Here is a 17,981-nt window from a genome sequence, read left to right as displayed (position 1 = left end):
CGTCACCAATCACAGCGCACAGCCGGGCGCTCCGTGACGACATCACCCGATGCTCCCGGAAGTGTGAAACGGGACCAGGTCGGGGCTGGCGAGGCAAGTGGGGCAGCCGCATTTGGGGGGCGGCATTTCCCTCTCCTCGGGGGAAAAGGCTTGGGGCTTCCTTTCCTGAGAAGAGGGAGAGCCTCGAGGTGTTTGTCCCCTCCGGGGTGCCCCGAAGGAAGGGAGGCGAGGCGCCAATTCCCGCCCTGTCTTCCCCTTCCTCGGGGTCACGGGGAGGGAGGCGTGGAGGGTCCCGAAAGGCCCCGTTGCCCTGGAAACCCCTCCTCTGAAGGCCGGCTTAGGCTCCCTGGGGCCCTTCAAGGCAGCTCACACTCGCCCCAGAAACGCCAACATCCTTGTATAGTTTTTTTTCCATCCCAAGTTTTGGGCCTGAGCTTCCTTTCTTCTTCAGGCCGTTTCTCCTCGACCGTTGTCTGTTAGTGCCAAGTATCTATTTTCTCCAGCCTTAGGCTTCTCTAAAGGCCAATTAAAACTAACGTTCAGTGCTCATGCTCACAACCCTCAGGGTCTGCTTTTTTAAAAACGTGGCTAGAATGTTCTTTTTTTAAAAGAAGAATCTGGGTTTTGTCTTATACTTTCAAATCGTTTCAGACTTATAGGGATGCGGGGCCCTTCCAGACAGCCCTGATATCCTAGCCCCGATCCTAGATTTTCTGTTTGTTCTAGATTATTTGGCCTTAGGGATTTATATAATCCAGGTTAAGGCAGAAAACCTGAGCGCACATCCTGGGATATAGGGCCTGTCCAGAAGGGCCCTCTGTGTAACATGAACCTATCCCAGAGTTTCCCAAGACAGAGAGTGTGACTTGCTCAAGCTCACCCTATACGTTTCCATTTGCCACTTTGACACTGTAAAATGAATGCAGTGCGACTCCACTTTAACTGCCATGGCTCCATGCTGTGAAATCCTGGGAGCTGTAGTTTGCGGAGGCACCAGCACTGTTTGGCAGAGGCATCTCAAGGCTTTCTAAAACTACAACTCCCATGATTCCATAGGGTTGAGCCATAGCAGTTCAAGTGGTAATAAATTGCTTTGGGTTGCTGTGAGTTTTCCGGGCTGTATGGCCATGTTCCAGAAACATTGTCTCCTGACGTTTCACCCACATCTATGGCAGGCATCCACAGAGGTTGAGGAGTCTGTTGGAAACTAAGTAAGTGAGGTTTATATATCTGTGAAATCTCCAGGGTTCGGGAGAGAACTTTTGTCTGCTAGAGGTATGTGAGAATGTTGCAATTTGCCACTTGATTAGCATTTAATGGCCTACGGTTTCAAACCCTGGCTGGTTGCTGCATTGTTTCTACAGTCTAGATACAGTCATGGTCAGGCAGGAATTCAAATTCTGTTCTCCAGAGTTGTAGGTGAACACTCAAAGTACAATGCCACACTGGCTCCATAGGCATGCGTATATTTGGAGTTCCTCTTCTTAGGAATTTGTTAGATCTAGAATATGAACCATGTTTTCAAGGCAACTTGAACTTAATTTCCAAGAAGCTGATATACTATTTGTAATACTGTGGCTGTAGACAGTCCCCCTCGATGGACTGTCACCTTGTCGTGGTGAGGGGGCTTGCGTGTTCCAATGAACCTGTAGGCACAACAACTGGAGTCGTGCACTCCCAGGAGTGGCCGCGGGGGAGGTTCCAGACCAAGCACAGTCCGAAGACCCAAAGATCTCAACGGCGGAGCAGGCGGAGGATAACACGGCACATGTTACAACGGCTGCGAAGGCGGAAGAAGGCTGCAACAGACTGAGAAGCCACGGTCATTGTGTTAAACTACATCACCAGTGGAACCTCACTCTGTGAAGTCTGTGTGTTGATCAGTTGTGCACTGACCTCCACACATTAAAAAAACCCACGCACAGGCGTCTTCCAAAGAAAATAAAAACCAAGCAACCAAAGTCCCATGGCGATCAGCGAGTGGCGACGGGGGCAGGACTGTGAAATCTGGAAGCCCCTAGTCACAGACTGGCACATGGGCGGTGGGTACGGACTCAGTCGTTCTACCTCAAGGTCCGAGGCAGTTGAGTAGTTCGGCAGCTGTATCCGCGACTGAGCAGCCCTATTGAGGACCCACTCTGCTCACCCCACATGGGGAGGGGGCTAGAAAAGGTGCCCTAAACATAGTCTGCCTCACTTATCCCTGACTGGACTGCCGCGTCCAGTGGGGTCACCACCCTGCGGCCAAAAAAGGAAAATGAACTTCGGTACGTGGAACGTACGGACTCTGATGGACAACAGTGGCAGTGAACGCCCCGAACGCAGAACTGCCATCATTGCAAGGGAGCTGGGACGCTTCAACATCGACATAGCAGCCCTTCAGGAGACCCGGAGAGCAGGAGAGGGACAGCTGAAGGAAGAAAAAGGAGGCTACACCTTCTTCTGGAAGGGACTGCCCGAAAAAGACCAAAGAATGCACAGAGTTGGCTTTGCCATCAGGAATGATCTGGTGAAACATCTGTCCGAAGCACCCACTGGCATCAACGAACGACTCTCAACCCTCCGAATCGATCTTGCCAAAAACCAACAGGCAACCATCATAAGTGCCTATGCACCAACACTAGATGCTGACGAAGACATCAAGGAGAAATTCTACTGTCAGCTGGATACCGTCCTATCGGGGATACCTAAGGAGGACAAAATCATCCTCCTGGGGGACTTCAATGCAAGAGTCGGGTGAGACTTCGACCTGTGGCCAGGGACCATCGGAAAAGACGGGGTTGGAAACAGCAACTCAAATGGCATCCTGCTTCTCACCAAATGTGCGGAGCATAACCTCGTCATCACCAACACGCTCTTCTGCCAGAAAAACAAGTTCAAGACATCATGGAAGCACCCCCGGTCAAAGCATTGGCACCTCTTAGACTATGTAATCACACGCACCAGAGACCGTCGTGACGTGCTCCTCACAAGAGCCATGACAGGTGCTGACGACTGCTGGACTGACCACAGGCTAATTCGATCCTCGATGGCTCTCAAGATTGCCCCCAAGCGCAGACTCCAAGGAAGGAAGACAAGGCGCAAAATGAACACCCAAGCCCTTCAGGAGCCCTCCAGACGAGCCCATCTCCAAACAGCACTCAAGGACCATCTACCCACAGTACACCCCGAAAATGTCGAGGAACATTGGAACAAACTGAAGACCTCCATCATCCAAGCCTGTGAAGAAACTATTGGATACCAAGCCAAGAAACATCAAGACTGGTTTGATGAAAATGACATCGAGATCCAACGGCTAATTGACAAGAAAAGGAAAGCCTTCCAAGCATGGCAGAGAGACATCAACTGTGTTGCTAAGAAAAAGATCTATGCCAGTGCAAAAGCTGAGGTCCAAAGAAGGACAAGAGAACTCAAGAACATCTGGTGGACAAAGAAGGCTGAAGAAATCCAACACCTGGCAGATACCCATGATGCTCAGGGATTCTTCAAAGCCACAAAGGTCATCTATGGACCAAGAAACCATGGGATACAGCCTCTACGCTCATCAGATGGAACCAAACTCCTGAAGGACCAAAACTCAATTGCACTACGTTGGAAAGAACACTACCAAAGCCTCCTGAACCGCAGCTCCAATGTGGCCGAAGAGGTCCTCTCACAAATCCCACAACAACAAACCAGGGACGAGCTTGCAGCACTGCCTAGTTTGGAAGAAGTCAGCAATGCCATCAGCCAACAGAAGAATAACAAAGCCAGCGGACCAGATGGGATCCCTGCTGAAATCTTTAAAGAGGGAGGACCTGAGCTGACACACCAACTCCACCAGCTCACAGAAAAAGTGTGGGTGACCGAGAAAATCCCAGCAGATTTCAAGGACGCCACCATCACCACCCTCTTCAAAAAAGGGGAAAGAACAGACTGCGGAAACTATCGAGGTATCTCCCTTCTAACCTCTGCTGGGAAAATCCTCGCAAGAATCCTTGCAAACCGCCTTCTGCCCCTCTCAGAAGACACCCTCCCAGAATCCCAGAATGGCTTCCGCCCCTCCAGAGGAACAGTGGACATGATCTTCACTGCAAGACAGCTCCAAGAAAAATGCAGAGAACAAAACCAACCTCTGTACATGGCATTCATCGACCTTGCAAAGGCATTCGACACAGTGAATCGCAGCGCTCTCTGGACCATCCTCCACAAAATCGGGTGCCCAAACAAATTTGTGAACATCCTGCGGCTCCTCCATGATGACATGATGGCAACAGTCTTGGACAGCAGTGGCTCCCAAAGTGACCCATTTAAGGTGGAATCAGGTGTCAAACAGGGATGTGTTATTGCCCCAACTCTATTCTCCATCTTCATCGCTATGATACTTCACCTTGTTGATGGGAAGCTTCCCACCGGAGTGGAAATAATCTATCGGACAGATGGCAAGCTATTCAACCTCAGCAGACTGAAAGCCAAAACTAAGGTTACAACAACAGCTGTTATAGAACTCCAGTATGCTGATGACAATGTCGTCTGTGCGCATTCAGAAGAATATCTACAAGCCACTCTAAACACCTTCGCAGAAGCATATGAGAAGCTCGGCCTGTCACTGAACATTGAGAAAACCAAGGTGCTGTTCCAGCAGTCGCAAGCCTATCCCTCTCCAATGCCAGTAAAACAGCTTAATGGTGTCACATTAGAAAATGTGGACCATTTCCGCTACCTTGGCAGCCACCTCTCCACCAAAGTCAACATCGACGCCGAAATACAACACCGCCTGAGCTCTGCAAGCGCAGCATTTTCCAGAATGAAGCAGAGAGTGTTTGAGGACCGGGACATCCGTAGGGATACCAAGGTGCTTGTTTATAAAGCTATTGTCCTCCCAACCCTGCTCTATGCCTGTGAGACGTGGACTGTCTACAGACGTCACATGCAGCTCCTGGAACATTTCCATCAGCGCTGCCTCCGGAAAATCCTGCAAATCTCCTGGGAAGACAAGCGGACAAACGTCAGTGTGCTGGAAGAAGCAAAGACCACCAGCATTGAAGCGATGGTCCTCCAACATCAACTCCGCTGGGCCGGCCACGTTGTCCGGATGCCCGACCACCGTCTCCCAAAGCAGTTGCTCTACTCCGAACTTAAGAACGGAAAACGGAACGTTGGTGGACAGGAAAAGAGATTTAAAGATGGGCTCAAAGCCAACCTCAAAAACTCTGGCATAGACACTGAGAACTGGGAAGCCCTGGCCCTTGAGCGCTCCAGCTGGAGGATAGCTGTGACCAGCAGTGCTGCAGAATTTGAGGAGGCACGAATGGAGGGTGAAAGAGAGAAACGTGCCAGGAGGAAGGCGCGTCAAGCCAACCCCGACCGGGACCACCTTCCACCTGGAAACCAATGCCCCCACTGCGGAAGAAGATGCAGAGCAAGAATAGGGCTCCACAGCCACATACGGACCCACAAGGAAATCCATAATGGAAGACCATCTTACTCGTCCAACGAGGGATCGCCTAAGTAAGTAAGTAAGTAAGGCTGTAGAAATGACTATAAGACTGATTACGGTAGTTGTTACATATCATATTCTGTGTTGGAGCCCCCGGTGGCGCAGTGGGTTAAACACCTGTGCCGGCAGGACTGAAGACTGACAGGTCACAGGTTCGAATCCGGGGAGAGGCGGATGAGCTCCCTCTATCAGCTCCAGCTCCTCATGCGGGGACATGAGAGAAGCCTCCCACAAGGATGATAAATACATCAAATCATCCGGGCATCCCCTGGGCAACATCCTTGCAGACGGCCAATTCTCTCACACCAGAAGCAACTTGCAGTTTCTCAAGTCGCTCCTGACTCGACCAATATATATATATATATTCTGTGTTCTTTCAGGTATTAAATATCAACGCTGATGTTCATGACCACAGTTGTATTTAAACAATGAGTGAACCAGAGCTGTTGCTGGACTCCAATATTCGACTATGGGTGGTCCTCCCCATAGTCTTCATAACCTTTTTTGTGGGGATGATTCGTCATTATGTGTCCATTTTGCTCCAGAGTGATAAAAAGCTCACACAGGAGCAAGTGTCAGACAGGTAAGAGATTCTTCCAACTGAATATTTGTTTTTCGTAATTAAAGGTTACAGAGATTGATGTCAGTATGTGATTATAATATCTAGAGTTAGATTGCTCAACAAACATTAGATTGCATATTACATGGCTTTCAGTTGGCTCTTGGTGTGTGCATATATTTATAATTGGTAACACTATTGATTGCAGTTTTGCCTCTGAAATCCAGGTAGAGGCCATGACCAGGAAACAAACTATTTTTATTAATGGTTTTAATCTAATTTGCTTTAAAATTATTTGGGTCTAAAACTCTTGAGTAGCTTTTGATATATGAAATTGCTTTCAAAAATCTAATCAGACTAGTCTGTTTTCAATAATATATATTTCTGTTTTTTTATATTGTAATTTTACTGTACAGCACATTGGGGGAGATAGTAGGCAGAAAATGGTTTTTAATATCACTACGCACATTATGATTTCCCAGTGCAGAGCTAATTTCACTGCAAAGAAATGTGTATACATTATAATATCAGAAATATACTTCTTCCGTGATGGATTGAATAGCTGCTGCATATATACATTTATTTGTACACTTTTACCTTGGTTTTTTTTACTTAAAAACCCAACTTTTCCTCCAAGTAGTAGTATGATCCTTAATTGTTATGGTATTTAGATGCTTCTGAGCTTCCTTATGCTTTCCTGCAGAAAGCCTTTACATCAAAAAGGAAATGTTTAGATCCACCATCAATGGAAAGGAATAATATCTTTGCCCTTTATCTGTTTGAAAGCTGTTGTTAGAGGAAGAATCAATTTCTAAACTGAGTCATCTAGAAAATTTGCTCAGTACCTATTCTGCTACTTTGCAAGTTAAAGCACATATCTAATAATGACTTTTTTCTTGCAGTCAAGTTCTAATTAGAAGTAGAGTTCTGCGAGAAAATGGAAAATACATTCCAAAGCAGGTATGCTTCTTTCTGTGAGAATGCTTATGGATGGAGGGTTGTTGTTGTTGTGTTTTAAAATTGAAAACTTGATTCTTTCGGACTGTCAGCTTTCATAAGGGTCTTCAGTGTTCATTGCTAAACATGTTTATGCAACAGGCCTGAACCTGTTCATTTGAACAGGAAATGAAGTACCTCCAAGGCAGTGGAATGGTAATACATGATACATGCAATGCGCTTTACATTGGGCTACCTTTGTACGAAGTTCGGAAACTCCATTTGGTTCAAAATACGGCAGCCAGACTGGTTATAGGAACATCTAGGAGTTGGCATGTTACACCTATCCTAAAGTCACTTGACTGGCCTCCAGTTAGTTTCTGGGAAAAGTACAGTGTGTTCGTTTCGACCTTTAAAGCCCTACATGTTTTCTGTCCAGGTTACCCAAAGGATCACCTTTTCTCATACAATCCATCCTGTACGCCAAGGCCCTCTGGGAGGTGTTTGCTCCAACCAGCCAGAATCTGACTGGCGACCACCACCCAGAGGACCTTTTCATTGGCTGCCCCAGGACTATAGAATGACTTGTCGGAAGAGCTCCAATAGCTAAATGAGCTGTCAGAATTTGAAAACCATTTAAAGGCATATCTCTTCCAGCAGGCCTACCCAGCCAGTTTTGAGGCATAAATTTTAAACTCATATCTTTTGTTTAATCTCTTCTTTGTTTATTTTCATATGTATTTTAAAGAAATACATTTTAATATGTATATTATATAGAAATACATTTTAATATATGTATTCGTGGTATTTTTACAACTTTAGTTATTACATTTGGCCCTGCCATTGATTTTAATTGCATCATTGTGTGTGGTTAATGTCATTTCTTTGTTTTTTGAGTTATTTTGCTGTTGTTGTTGTTGTTATTGTTTTTACTATTGTATTTGGGCTCGGCCTCTTGTAAGCCGCACCGAGTCCTTCTGGAGATGGTAGCGGGGTAAAAAATAAAAGTTTATTATTACATATTTTGTTGACATTTTGGGCTGGTAACTTCAATGAGCATTTCCAAACAAGGACTGTGGAGTTTGCTTGCCTTGCTTATAGCATGCACAGTGTTCTAGAAGACATTGCATACATTCCTTAACTTTCCCATGTTTTTCTGTTGCTTCTTCCATCTTTTTCCAAGACAAATGACAGAAAGATACTTCCACAGTGCCTCACTAGAAGCAGAAAATATTATCATTCCATTGTTGCAAAATTGCATATCTTAATTAAAGCATCTGTTAATGGGAAGAGAAAATTAGCTACTCAAGTTGCCAGTGACATTGAGTAACACGACTAAATGTAAGAATGTTTTGCCACATCTGTATAAGTCATTTGTCTATAAGGCACATCATGAGCATCTAAAGCAGTGGTTCTCAACCCAGGGTCCCCAGATGTTTTTGGCCTACAACTCCCAGAAAGCTCAGCCAGTTTACCAGCTGTAAGGATTTCTGGGAGCCGAAGGCCAAAAACATCTGGGGACCCACAGGTTGAAAGCCACTGATCTAAAGAAAAATAAATGTCAGGAGCGAATTTGATGGACTTCTAACTGTTGATTTTAAGATCAGATATCGCTTCCTAAGCAAACATTTCAGAATGCTGAAAGATAGATACAAAATGGAACTATCAACCACTAGTCCATTAGCCAAAATTCACTTGTGGACTTAAGTCTTTATAAGTAGATTTGCATCTATGGGAAATAAAGTTTATCAGCTTTGCAATCTCTGTATTCAGCAAGAGGCTGCTGTTACTACCCGAGGGAGCCAACCAAATAACTGTTATGCATTGGGATGCCAGCTAGGGATTGCTGATGCACATCAGTAGAGCCAGATACATATTGGACACTCTTGCTGGTATCCCATTGTGCGTTTCCGCAGTTCCCTTAACAGGGGTTTTAAGCACTTCTGCTGCATAGCTATGTATGCAAAAGTTCACACACAGTAAAAATTCCAGCCTAAATTATATTTCACTTTGAAGCCAATGTTCACTTTTTTGGTTGCAATTTGCTTTTTTCTTCCAGTCATTTCTGATGCGGAAGTATTACTTCAATAATCCTGATGAAGGGTTCTTTAAGAAAACTAAAAGGAAGGTAGTACCACCTTCCCCAATGACAGGTAAGAAACCTTGAGTGGGCCTTACTCTCCCCCCCCCCCCAATTATTTGTTTTATGTTCTAAAACAAGCACTAGATCAACATATGGCAAACAAAATCTTTGGGGTGACAAAATAAATTTCACTTCCATGTCAGTATTGCTTATGAAAATACTGTTAGGATCAGTCAGGAAGTGGCAATGATTTCCTTGCTATTTCAAATTCTAGCTTTCAGAATAAAGTTACAGTTATCTTGTTGACCTTTCCTGCTTTAAATTCAAGCAGAGCTTGGAGAACCCCTTACTGAGATGGGCCACTTGTGTACTTTAGGTATCCTGCATAATTTTTTAGTCAAGATTGGATAGACCTAAAGTCCATAGCCATTACATAGCAGCAACTCAAATACTGAAAGCAATATTAAATTGAAATGATCTTTCAGTTATTCTAAGAATTGTTTTTGTTTTCATGCTGATATGACAAGCTCTTTCAGAAATCCAAGGAAACATGTCTTAATATGTATTAATTTGAACTGTGTTTGATTTACAGATCCAACCATGTTGACTGATATGATGAAAGGGAATGTAACAAATGTACTGCCGATGATTTTAATTGGTGGCTGGATCAACATGACTTTCTCAGGTTTTGTTACAAGTAAGTATCAGCCTAGGAATCTAAATCTGAGTTGTTTGAATGCTGTGTGTGTGTGTGTGTCTTGCAAGCAGATACTTTGCTTTTGAAGTTAGTCTGATGATGCGGCTTTACTAATCCCCCCCTTTTTTTTTTGTCGTGTCAGGAGCGACTTGAGAAACTGCAAGTCACTTCTGGTGTGAGGGAATTGGCCGTCTGCAAGGACGTTGCCCAGGGGACGCCCGGATGATTTGATGTTTTTATCATCCTTGTGGGAGGCTTCTCTCATGTCTCCGCATGAGGAGCTGGAGCTGATAGAGGGAGCTCATCCGCCTCTCCCCGGATTCGAACCTGTGACCTGTCGGTCTTCAGTCCTGCCGGCACAGGTGTTTAACCCACTGCGCCACCGGGGGCTCCACTACTAATTCCCTAAATAGACTGATTTAGCGTTACTTGACATTTATCAAACAAAAGTTTATAATGTCCTAACAATTGATAAAGCTTTGAACTGGAATATTTGAGTCAGCATTATGTGGTGTTGAACAAGTCACTATTTATCCGTTCTGATCCTTGTCTGTGAAAAATAAATACTATTGTTTGTCCTGACTAGACTACAGACTTTGGGGGTAAACTCTATGCGACATATTGGCAACTAGTCAGTTAGGTTAGCATTCTGTCACCATAGTTTTTGGTGGAATTTCTTGTGATTGGTGTAAAAGGGTGTCGGAAACTGAAAAAATAACATTGGCTGTGTATTCTCACTCCTTTGTGTCATGGTGACATTGGGGCATCCTGTGCAAATTTTCTTGAAATAATTAGGACGTCATAGGCCAATCTGAGCTGAGTTTAAATCCTGCTGCAGGACTTTGCATACAAAGCTTTTATTGTGTCTCCAGCAAGGGTGGTAATCCGAGCTCTTCAGTTTAAAGGATAATTCAGATGATATAAGCCAGTGGTTCTCAACCTGTGGGTCCCCAGGTGTTTTTGCCTACAACTCCCAGAAATCCCAGCCAGTTTACCAGTTGTTAGGATTTCTGGGAGTTGGAGGCCAAAACATCTGGGGATCCACAGGTTGAGAACCACTGATATAAGCCTTCCCCTTCTCATCCCAGCATTCCTATTCCTCATAAACAAAAAATGAAGAGCATGGAGCCAACCTGTGGGGTTAACCATGCTCTTTCAAAAAGAATATGAAATTAATCCTATATTTGCTTTAATGTGAGATTCCCTCCCCTTACTGAGAGAAGAGAAAACTCTGGCATGCACATTGTTCAAATAATATTTGCCTTAGAGTGAGTGAGAACCATACTTAAAATGGTGTCTTTACTGTAATTGCATGTGAGCCCAATATTGTAGCAGCAGATGTAATCACAAACTCAATGGGTGTTTTCATTGGTTAATGTTCTTAGATGCTGCAACATCTTATATCCTTTCATTAGAACTGTCTTGTAATCATGGATGATTGCAGAAACCCACATTTTCTGTGCTTGAACTCAGAGGGAATTGATTACATCCCTAATCAGGACATATTGATAACCATACACAATTGGAATGCAAAAGTACGGAAGAGAGCAGAATCAAAGACTATGGAAATTTAGCTTAAGACTGAGAAATGAAGCAGAAGATTAAAGATTTCTCTTGATTTATGTACCTCTGTATAGTACTACGTATATACATAATCAATGTTTTGACCAGCTTTCATGTTTGCTTACTTTTTGCAGCAAAAGTCCCCTTTCCCTTGACGCTGCGTTTTAAACCAATGCTACAACAGGGTATTGAGTTGCTTACTTTGGATGCATCCTGGTAAGAATTCTTGTTAGATATCATTTGGAACACAATCTAATGCTATGAAAGCTATTGCAGAGTCGTTTATCTATTTCAGTGACAACTGATCTCTTTGGTTTGCTAGGGTAAGCTCAGCATCTTGGTATTTCCTAAATGTCTTTGGACTTCGAAGCATTTATACCCTCATTCTTGGCCAAGACAATGGTAAGATATTGCTGTTTATTTTGAATTAAATGAAGTTCTTGATCTGAATTCTAGTGGTAGTCCTGACTGCACTGAACTCAGTGAATCAGTTATTGAACAGTGAGTCACCATTTACATGAACTGCATTGATTCATTGGGATTATGCTAGTTAGAACTGCCAGTGGGATTAAGGCCCTTATTTGCTGCTTAAGTGCATCAGAAAAGAGGTAAACTAATGCCACTTTCCTACAGAAGTCCTCCCAGAAATTTTATTTTGATTGAGCCAAACCTGTAGTAGTCTATCTACTACAAAGTCATTAGTATTAAATAAAATAGAAGGCTAGGATTAGACATGGCCCCAGCAGGCTGTCATTTAATGTACTTCTTACTTATGAAGTCTTTCCTTCTTGTTGTCTTAACTGAGATTATTATAATGTATCCTCTAAGTCCTGGCTCAGATGCTAATATTAGTTATTATAGCTACTGAAAGGTGTACGATGCTTCATTGGTTAAAGGTAAAAGTTTCCCCTGACATTAAGTCTAGTCTAGGGGGTGGTGCTTATCTCCATTTCTAAGCAAAGGGCCAGTGTTGTCCATAGACACCTCCAAATTCATGTGGCCAGCATGACTGCATGGAGCACTTTATTGGTTACTAGGCAGAATACTTGTTATCTTCAGCTTGTTAAGACTGCTGACTGATAGGCTTCTACATTTCTTGTGTTTGCCTCATTTACAAAATGCTAAAAGGTGCTTTCTTTCTGTCCGCCTGCTGGGAGTGGCACAGTATTGATCAGTATCGATTCTGAAAAATACCTTCAATTCATAGTCTTTGTACTGATGTTATATAAAACAAAAGAGGGGGACAAACGGTCATTTCTCGCAGTCCTCACTATTGGTCATGTTGGTTTGGGTACTGAAAATTGCAATTCAACAGAATGTTGTTGAATTGTAATTCCCAGTACCCAAACCAACATGACCAGTAGTGAAGACTGTTAGAAATGACCGTTCTGTAGTATGTGAAGGGCTGCATGATTCTTGTTCCCAGTATGCAAACCAACTTGACCAGTAGTGAGGACTGCTAGAAATGACTATTTTGCAGTATGAAGGGCTGCATGATTCTCATCCCAGTATAAAGTAACAGAAGGCCTTCTTTGTTGTGTTTACAGCTGCAGATCAGTCCAGAGTAATGCAGGAGCAGATGACAGGGGCAGCCATGGCGATGCCTGCAGATACTAATAAAGCTTTCAAGGTATGAAGTTTCTGTTCCCTCCCCTTTTCTTCTGTTCAAGAAAAAAAAAGCCAGATGAAATTTGAGGGGCTGAAACAAGCCCCTCAAATTTCATGTGGCATTTTTCTTTTCTTTTTAATGAGCAGGGAAGATCCATAAAAGCAAGCATGTCTATGATTGCTTTAATGGTTTGTAACTGGGATTTTTAAAATACTATTTACATTTAATCCTGTTTTAATGTTCGTATATTTTAAATAGCTACGCTGATGCTTTTAAGTTAAGCCGCTATGTGTCCTCCTTGGGGGAGATAAAGCGGGATATAAATAAATATATTACTCTAAAAGAATGGTTATCAATCTTTGGTCCTTTGGGTTGTTTGGATTTCAACTCTCTGGAGACCAAATGAGTTTATCAAGGGATAAGGATTCTGAGAGCTGAAGTTTGAAACTGTTGGAGGGCCAAAGCTGGAGAAGCACTGTCCTCATATATGTCAAGAACTTATGCTGAAGAATTCTTTAGCTACCTGGAGAAATGAGATTGAATACCATTGTTCTAAAACAATATTTTCAAAATAGTAAGGGTTTTTTTGTATTTTTCTGAGGAGTAGCAAATTAGTAATAGTGGTTAAACTACCAGTGTTCTTGGGCAGACATAATGATTGCAGGGCAGTAATGAGATTCAGCAAGAATGGCCAGTCCTCATTAGGCTCCAGCTGAATCTACCAAGCATGTTGAGGCGGATCTACTGTTCACCCTAACCCTAACCAAGAAAGCTAGGTTAGAAATGCCTTTTGTATATGTGTGTATGTTTTCTAAGGCAAAGAATACTCAGAAAGGGTTTTGTCATTCCTTCCTCTGAAATACACTACCTGGTATTTGTTGACCATCTCCCATCCAGGTACTAACCAGGGCTGACCCTGTTTGGAAATTTTAAATGATGGGACACCCCATCTGTGACCCTTGGCATACATTGGGCAAGTCATATTCTTTCAGCTTCAGGGAAAGGGAAAGGCAAACCCCCTTTAAATAAATCTTGCCAAGGAAACCCTATGAAAGTTTTGCCATAAGGTCTCCCGAGGGAGTATAACCTGTAAGAGAATATGGAATTTGTGTTTGCTAGAAGTAGGCATTTTGGTTCTTATTTGTGTGTGTGTGTAAAATGAGATACAATCCAATTTCTTTGGCAAATCCCCCTCCTCAGCACTGTAATCTGCTTCTCCCATCCTAAAATGGTCTTCCTTCCTTGAGATAAGTGTATGTACTCATGGGCATGTTTGCCAGGAATGCCCTGTTAGATAGATCAGGCAATTGCTGACCATGATGACCCTTTTTTCTGCCTTAGACATGCCTACACACAACGTTTTCCAAAGCCCCAGTGCCAAATAGTTTTACAAAAACTTTCAGAAAAGATTCAAGTTATATTTGATCTTTTTTGCTGAGACTCATGAAATTGGAAATAGCCACATATGTTGTTAGAAATGTCAGTGTTGTGGTACAACCTTCTAAGCTAACCTTAGCCCTCAGATTGAGACACCTTGTATTTCGAATTAATAAGGAATTTGAGCTTAACTTGAAGACAGAAATTTAGTTGAAACAGCAAATTGTTGGTACTTGTTTGTCCATGCCAGTGCTTTTTAATGTGATTGCAGACGGAATGGGAGGCTCTGGAACTGACTGACCATCAGTGGGCACTAGAGGACGTGGAAGAGGAACTCATGGCTAAGGACCTCCGCTTCGAAGGCATGTTTAAGGAAGAGTTGCAGACATCTATGTTTTGAGTGTCTTTCTACAGTTGGCATTAAATTGGTTATGTTTTAATATCAACAATGTATTCTTATTGGTGAACAGAATAAACATGATCAGAATTTCTGTGAGCTGCGTATCTGCAGATGAGAGTCTTACTTCTCAGTTCTCATCTGATGGTTTTAAAGTCATAGTGGAGCTCTGGTGTAAGAGTGACTTGCTAGGCCAGAGGGTAAGCTACTAAACATGAAGGTATTAACCAACTATATTAGAAGATGCATTTGTAAATTCAGGGCAGGGGGTCAAATGTGACTGTGGATTCTTACAAGATTTAAATTTAAATCTGCAATGTTAAGATCCAGTCAGGGTCTCTTAATATTTTTGAAAATATTGGTATATGATTTATCCCTAAAGTCTCTTTCTTCAATAGGTGAAAGAATTGCCACATGAAATAACTATAAGACTTCTTAGAATGTAGGCATCCAGTGGGCCAGGTGATGCAGCACTTTCCTTTCTGTCCACTAGGAGGCAGAGTCTGAGAAGACAGGCTTGTCCTGGACTGGTCAGAAGGTACCTCAACCTCTCGCCATTTTGTTAGGGTCATAAGTTCAGGGTCTCATCTGTTTGGCTAGAGACTGAGAACTCATTCTTATATGTAACAAAACCAGGAGTTTCTGCACTTCCACGCTCACTGACATCAGCCCCTGGAACCAATCATTTGTGCTTTCATTTCTTTCACTTAATAATTTGTTGGAATGTTGGAATGTCAAATATGCACTTGGTCCAGGGCAAAATCCCTTTGTTGTTAAGCAACCATTCTTTGTCTTTAGAAAACAGGCTCGAGGCCTTACCATTATTGTTTCCTTAACAAACAGGCATCTAAAGTCTCTGTGTATTTGTGACCTAACATACTTCATGAATTGTGTTCTGTTGCTTTTTTGGAGGCTTGTATATATAATCAAAGGACAATGCACATTCCTGAAATTCCTGATGCTAGATCTAACTAGGTTGACTGAATAAAATGTTCTCGTTTATTTAGTAGCCTAATGCTGAGAATAGTTGTGCACTAGTTGTTACACACTAAACTCACACAATAGACAAAAGGTTATTGAAGCTGTACCCTTTCTTTTGTTACACTCAGAGGTTAGTTAGAATAAAAACAACTGATATGCTAACTTTGCAGAGTAACTGTTGGCCTTATTCTGTACTCGATCAATTATGTGGTTATCAATATGAATAGTTCATTGCACATGTATCTTCAAGAAACAAGAATTGACGGCATTGAAATACAATATTTGTGCAGCAAGCACAAGCACCTTCTTTTGCTTAAAAGCCACATTGCCTCACAGGAAATCTATTGGGAGAGAGGGAAGAACACAGACAATTCAGTGGTCCAGGTGAATAACTACTTTCTTCTCTGTCCATTGACAGAGTCTTGAGAAAGCAGCCTTATCATGGGCTGACCAAAAGGCACTTTTGAATATCTAGCCATAGATTGATACATGGCTAGAGATTGCTTTTTGGTCATCCCATGATTCCTTCCAACTACGTTTGAGGCAGTAGCTTCCAATAGTAGGGTTTGGGAGCTGACCGTTCCGTGAAGGGAGAGGGTCCTCACTAAGCCTCTGAGGAAGGTCTGCTTAAGATGAAAACTGCCTTTTATGAGAATGTTATGAGAATGTAAACCAGATACATGATTTTGTAACTTTTAGGCATCACTTTTCCAATTGGGTTGCTGTGAGTTTTCTGGGCTGTATGGCCATGTTCCAGAAGCAATCTCTCATGACATTTCGCCCACATCAATGGCAAGCATTCTCAGAAGTTGAGGGGTCTGTTGGAAACTAGGCAAGTGAGGTTTATATATATTTAGCTGGTCCTGATTGATTCCACTCTAACAACTACCATGTCAGACTATACAGAGAAGCCATTTAAATCCACAAGCATGTGGACAATTTCAATAGAAAGTAGAAAACCATGAAAATTAACAAAATCTGGCTACCACTATTTAACAAAATACAGGACAGTAAATAAAGAGCAACACTAGAGCCAGGGGATTCCAGACAAGAATCAATCAGAGTGAGCTAACACCTCCTAACAAAGAATTCCCCCAGACAGCAACCAGACAGGCTTTGAAGCTGCAAGGCCATTCAATACTAATTAAGGTGGCCAATTGCAACATTCACACTTGCCTCAAGCAGACAAAGTGTTCCTTCTCCCACCCTGGACATTCCATAGATATATAAACCTCACTTGCCTAATTTCCAGTAGACCTCTCAACCTCTGAGGATGCCAGCGAGAGGTGTGGGTGAAATGTCAGGAGAGAATGCTTCTAGAACACGTGGCCATACAGTCCGGAAAACTCACAGCAACCCGGTAATTCCAGCCATGAAAGCCTTCGACAACACTTTTATGATTGTTTACTAAAAATTAATGCAAAAATTACTTTTTCAGCCAGGCAGCACCTCAACTGAATGGGGGTTCTGCTGATTGTGACACTGAGAATGGATGCTTACATCACTCTTGCGGTTACAGGGACTCTTCTAGCTCTATAGTAGTCTGTTGGAGCAGAAGCATGGTGAAATTGACCCCATCCCCTATAGGGCACATTGCGACAATATAATCCTCCCAACAATATTTCTCCCTTCCCCTGTCAGTTACCAGTCACCTGTCTATACACTGTCTGTGTTAATATGAGGAAAAAGGAGGAAGAGGGACATGTTTTCCTTATCATCAGGCTTTTTATGGAGCAAGAGAAGGAAGCAGCCATTTCCGTAATTTTTAATATTCACTGTGCAGTTTTGTTAACTACAATCTTAAATGCATATTTTCACAGACACATACTTCCCCCATAGGGAATGGTGGTCAGAGCCACAAGTGAGAAAAATTCACCCCATAGTATTGGCCTTTCACATGTTACATGAAATTAGGTTGACCGCCCAAATAGATCTAAATAGGACTTGCACCATCTTTCATTGAGTTTTAGAACAAGCACTGGTTATAATGCTAAATAGAAGATGTTTAAGTGAAAGCAGTGACTAAATTAAGAATGGATATTTTGTAAAAAGGAGAGAGCAATCTCTTTGAGAAACTAGAACAAAAATCCTTGTCTGCATTTCTGAAAACACTGACCTTGCTATTATTTATTTATTTATTTATTCAAAGTGGTCAGTGTCTTTCCATCAGAGGCAGTCTTCTCCTCCTAATGGAAGAAAGACCTTCATCCCTTTAACAGCATCAAATGTTTACAAGGTAATGAGTTTTAGAACATTTATTTCCATGGCCACTAGGACAACTTCAGCAAAACTGAGTATTC

The 17,981-nt window shown here is 42.7% G+C and overlaps 1 protein-coding gene across 1 annotated transcript; it reads left to right on the top strand.

Moving 5' to 3' along the window:
* Nucleotides 1-11: 11 nt before the first annotated feature.
* Nucleotides 12-15,843, top strand: EMC3 (ER membrane protein complex subunit 3). Its single transcript, XM_060765731.2, has 9 exons — nucleotides 12-93; nucleotides 5,860-6,062; nucleotides 6,941-6,998; nucleotides 9,034-9,127; nucleotides 9,650-9,754; nucleotides 11,452-11,533; nucleotides 11,640-11,719; nucleotides 12,865-12,947; nucleotides 14,575-15,843. The coding sequence occupies exons 2-9, from the start codon at nucleotides 5,908-5,910 to the stop codon at nucleotides 14,701-14,703; spliced, it is 786 nt and encodes a 261-aa protein (XP_060621714.1). The 5' UTR covers nucleotides 12-93; nucleotides 5,860-5,907; the 3' UTR covers nucleotides 14,704-15,843.
* The last annotated feature ends 2,138 nt before the right edge of the window (nucleotides 15,844-17,981 follow it).

Source organism: Anolis sagrei, chromosome 2, assembly GCF_037176765.1.
Source record: "Anolis sagrei isolate rAnoSag1 chromosome 2, rAnoSag1.mat, whole genome shotgun sequence".
Lineage (NCBI taxonomy): Eukaryota > Metazoa > Chordata > Lepidosauria > Squamata > Dactyloidae > Anolis > Anolis sagrei.
This window is presented reverse-complemented; position numbering and strand designations above follow the sequence as displayed.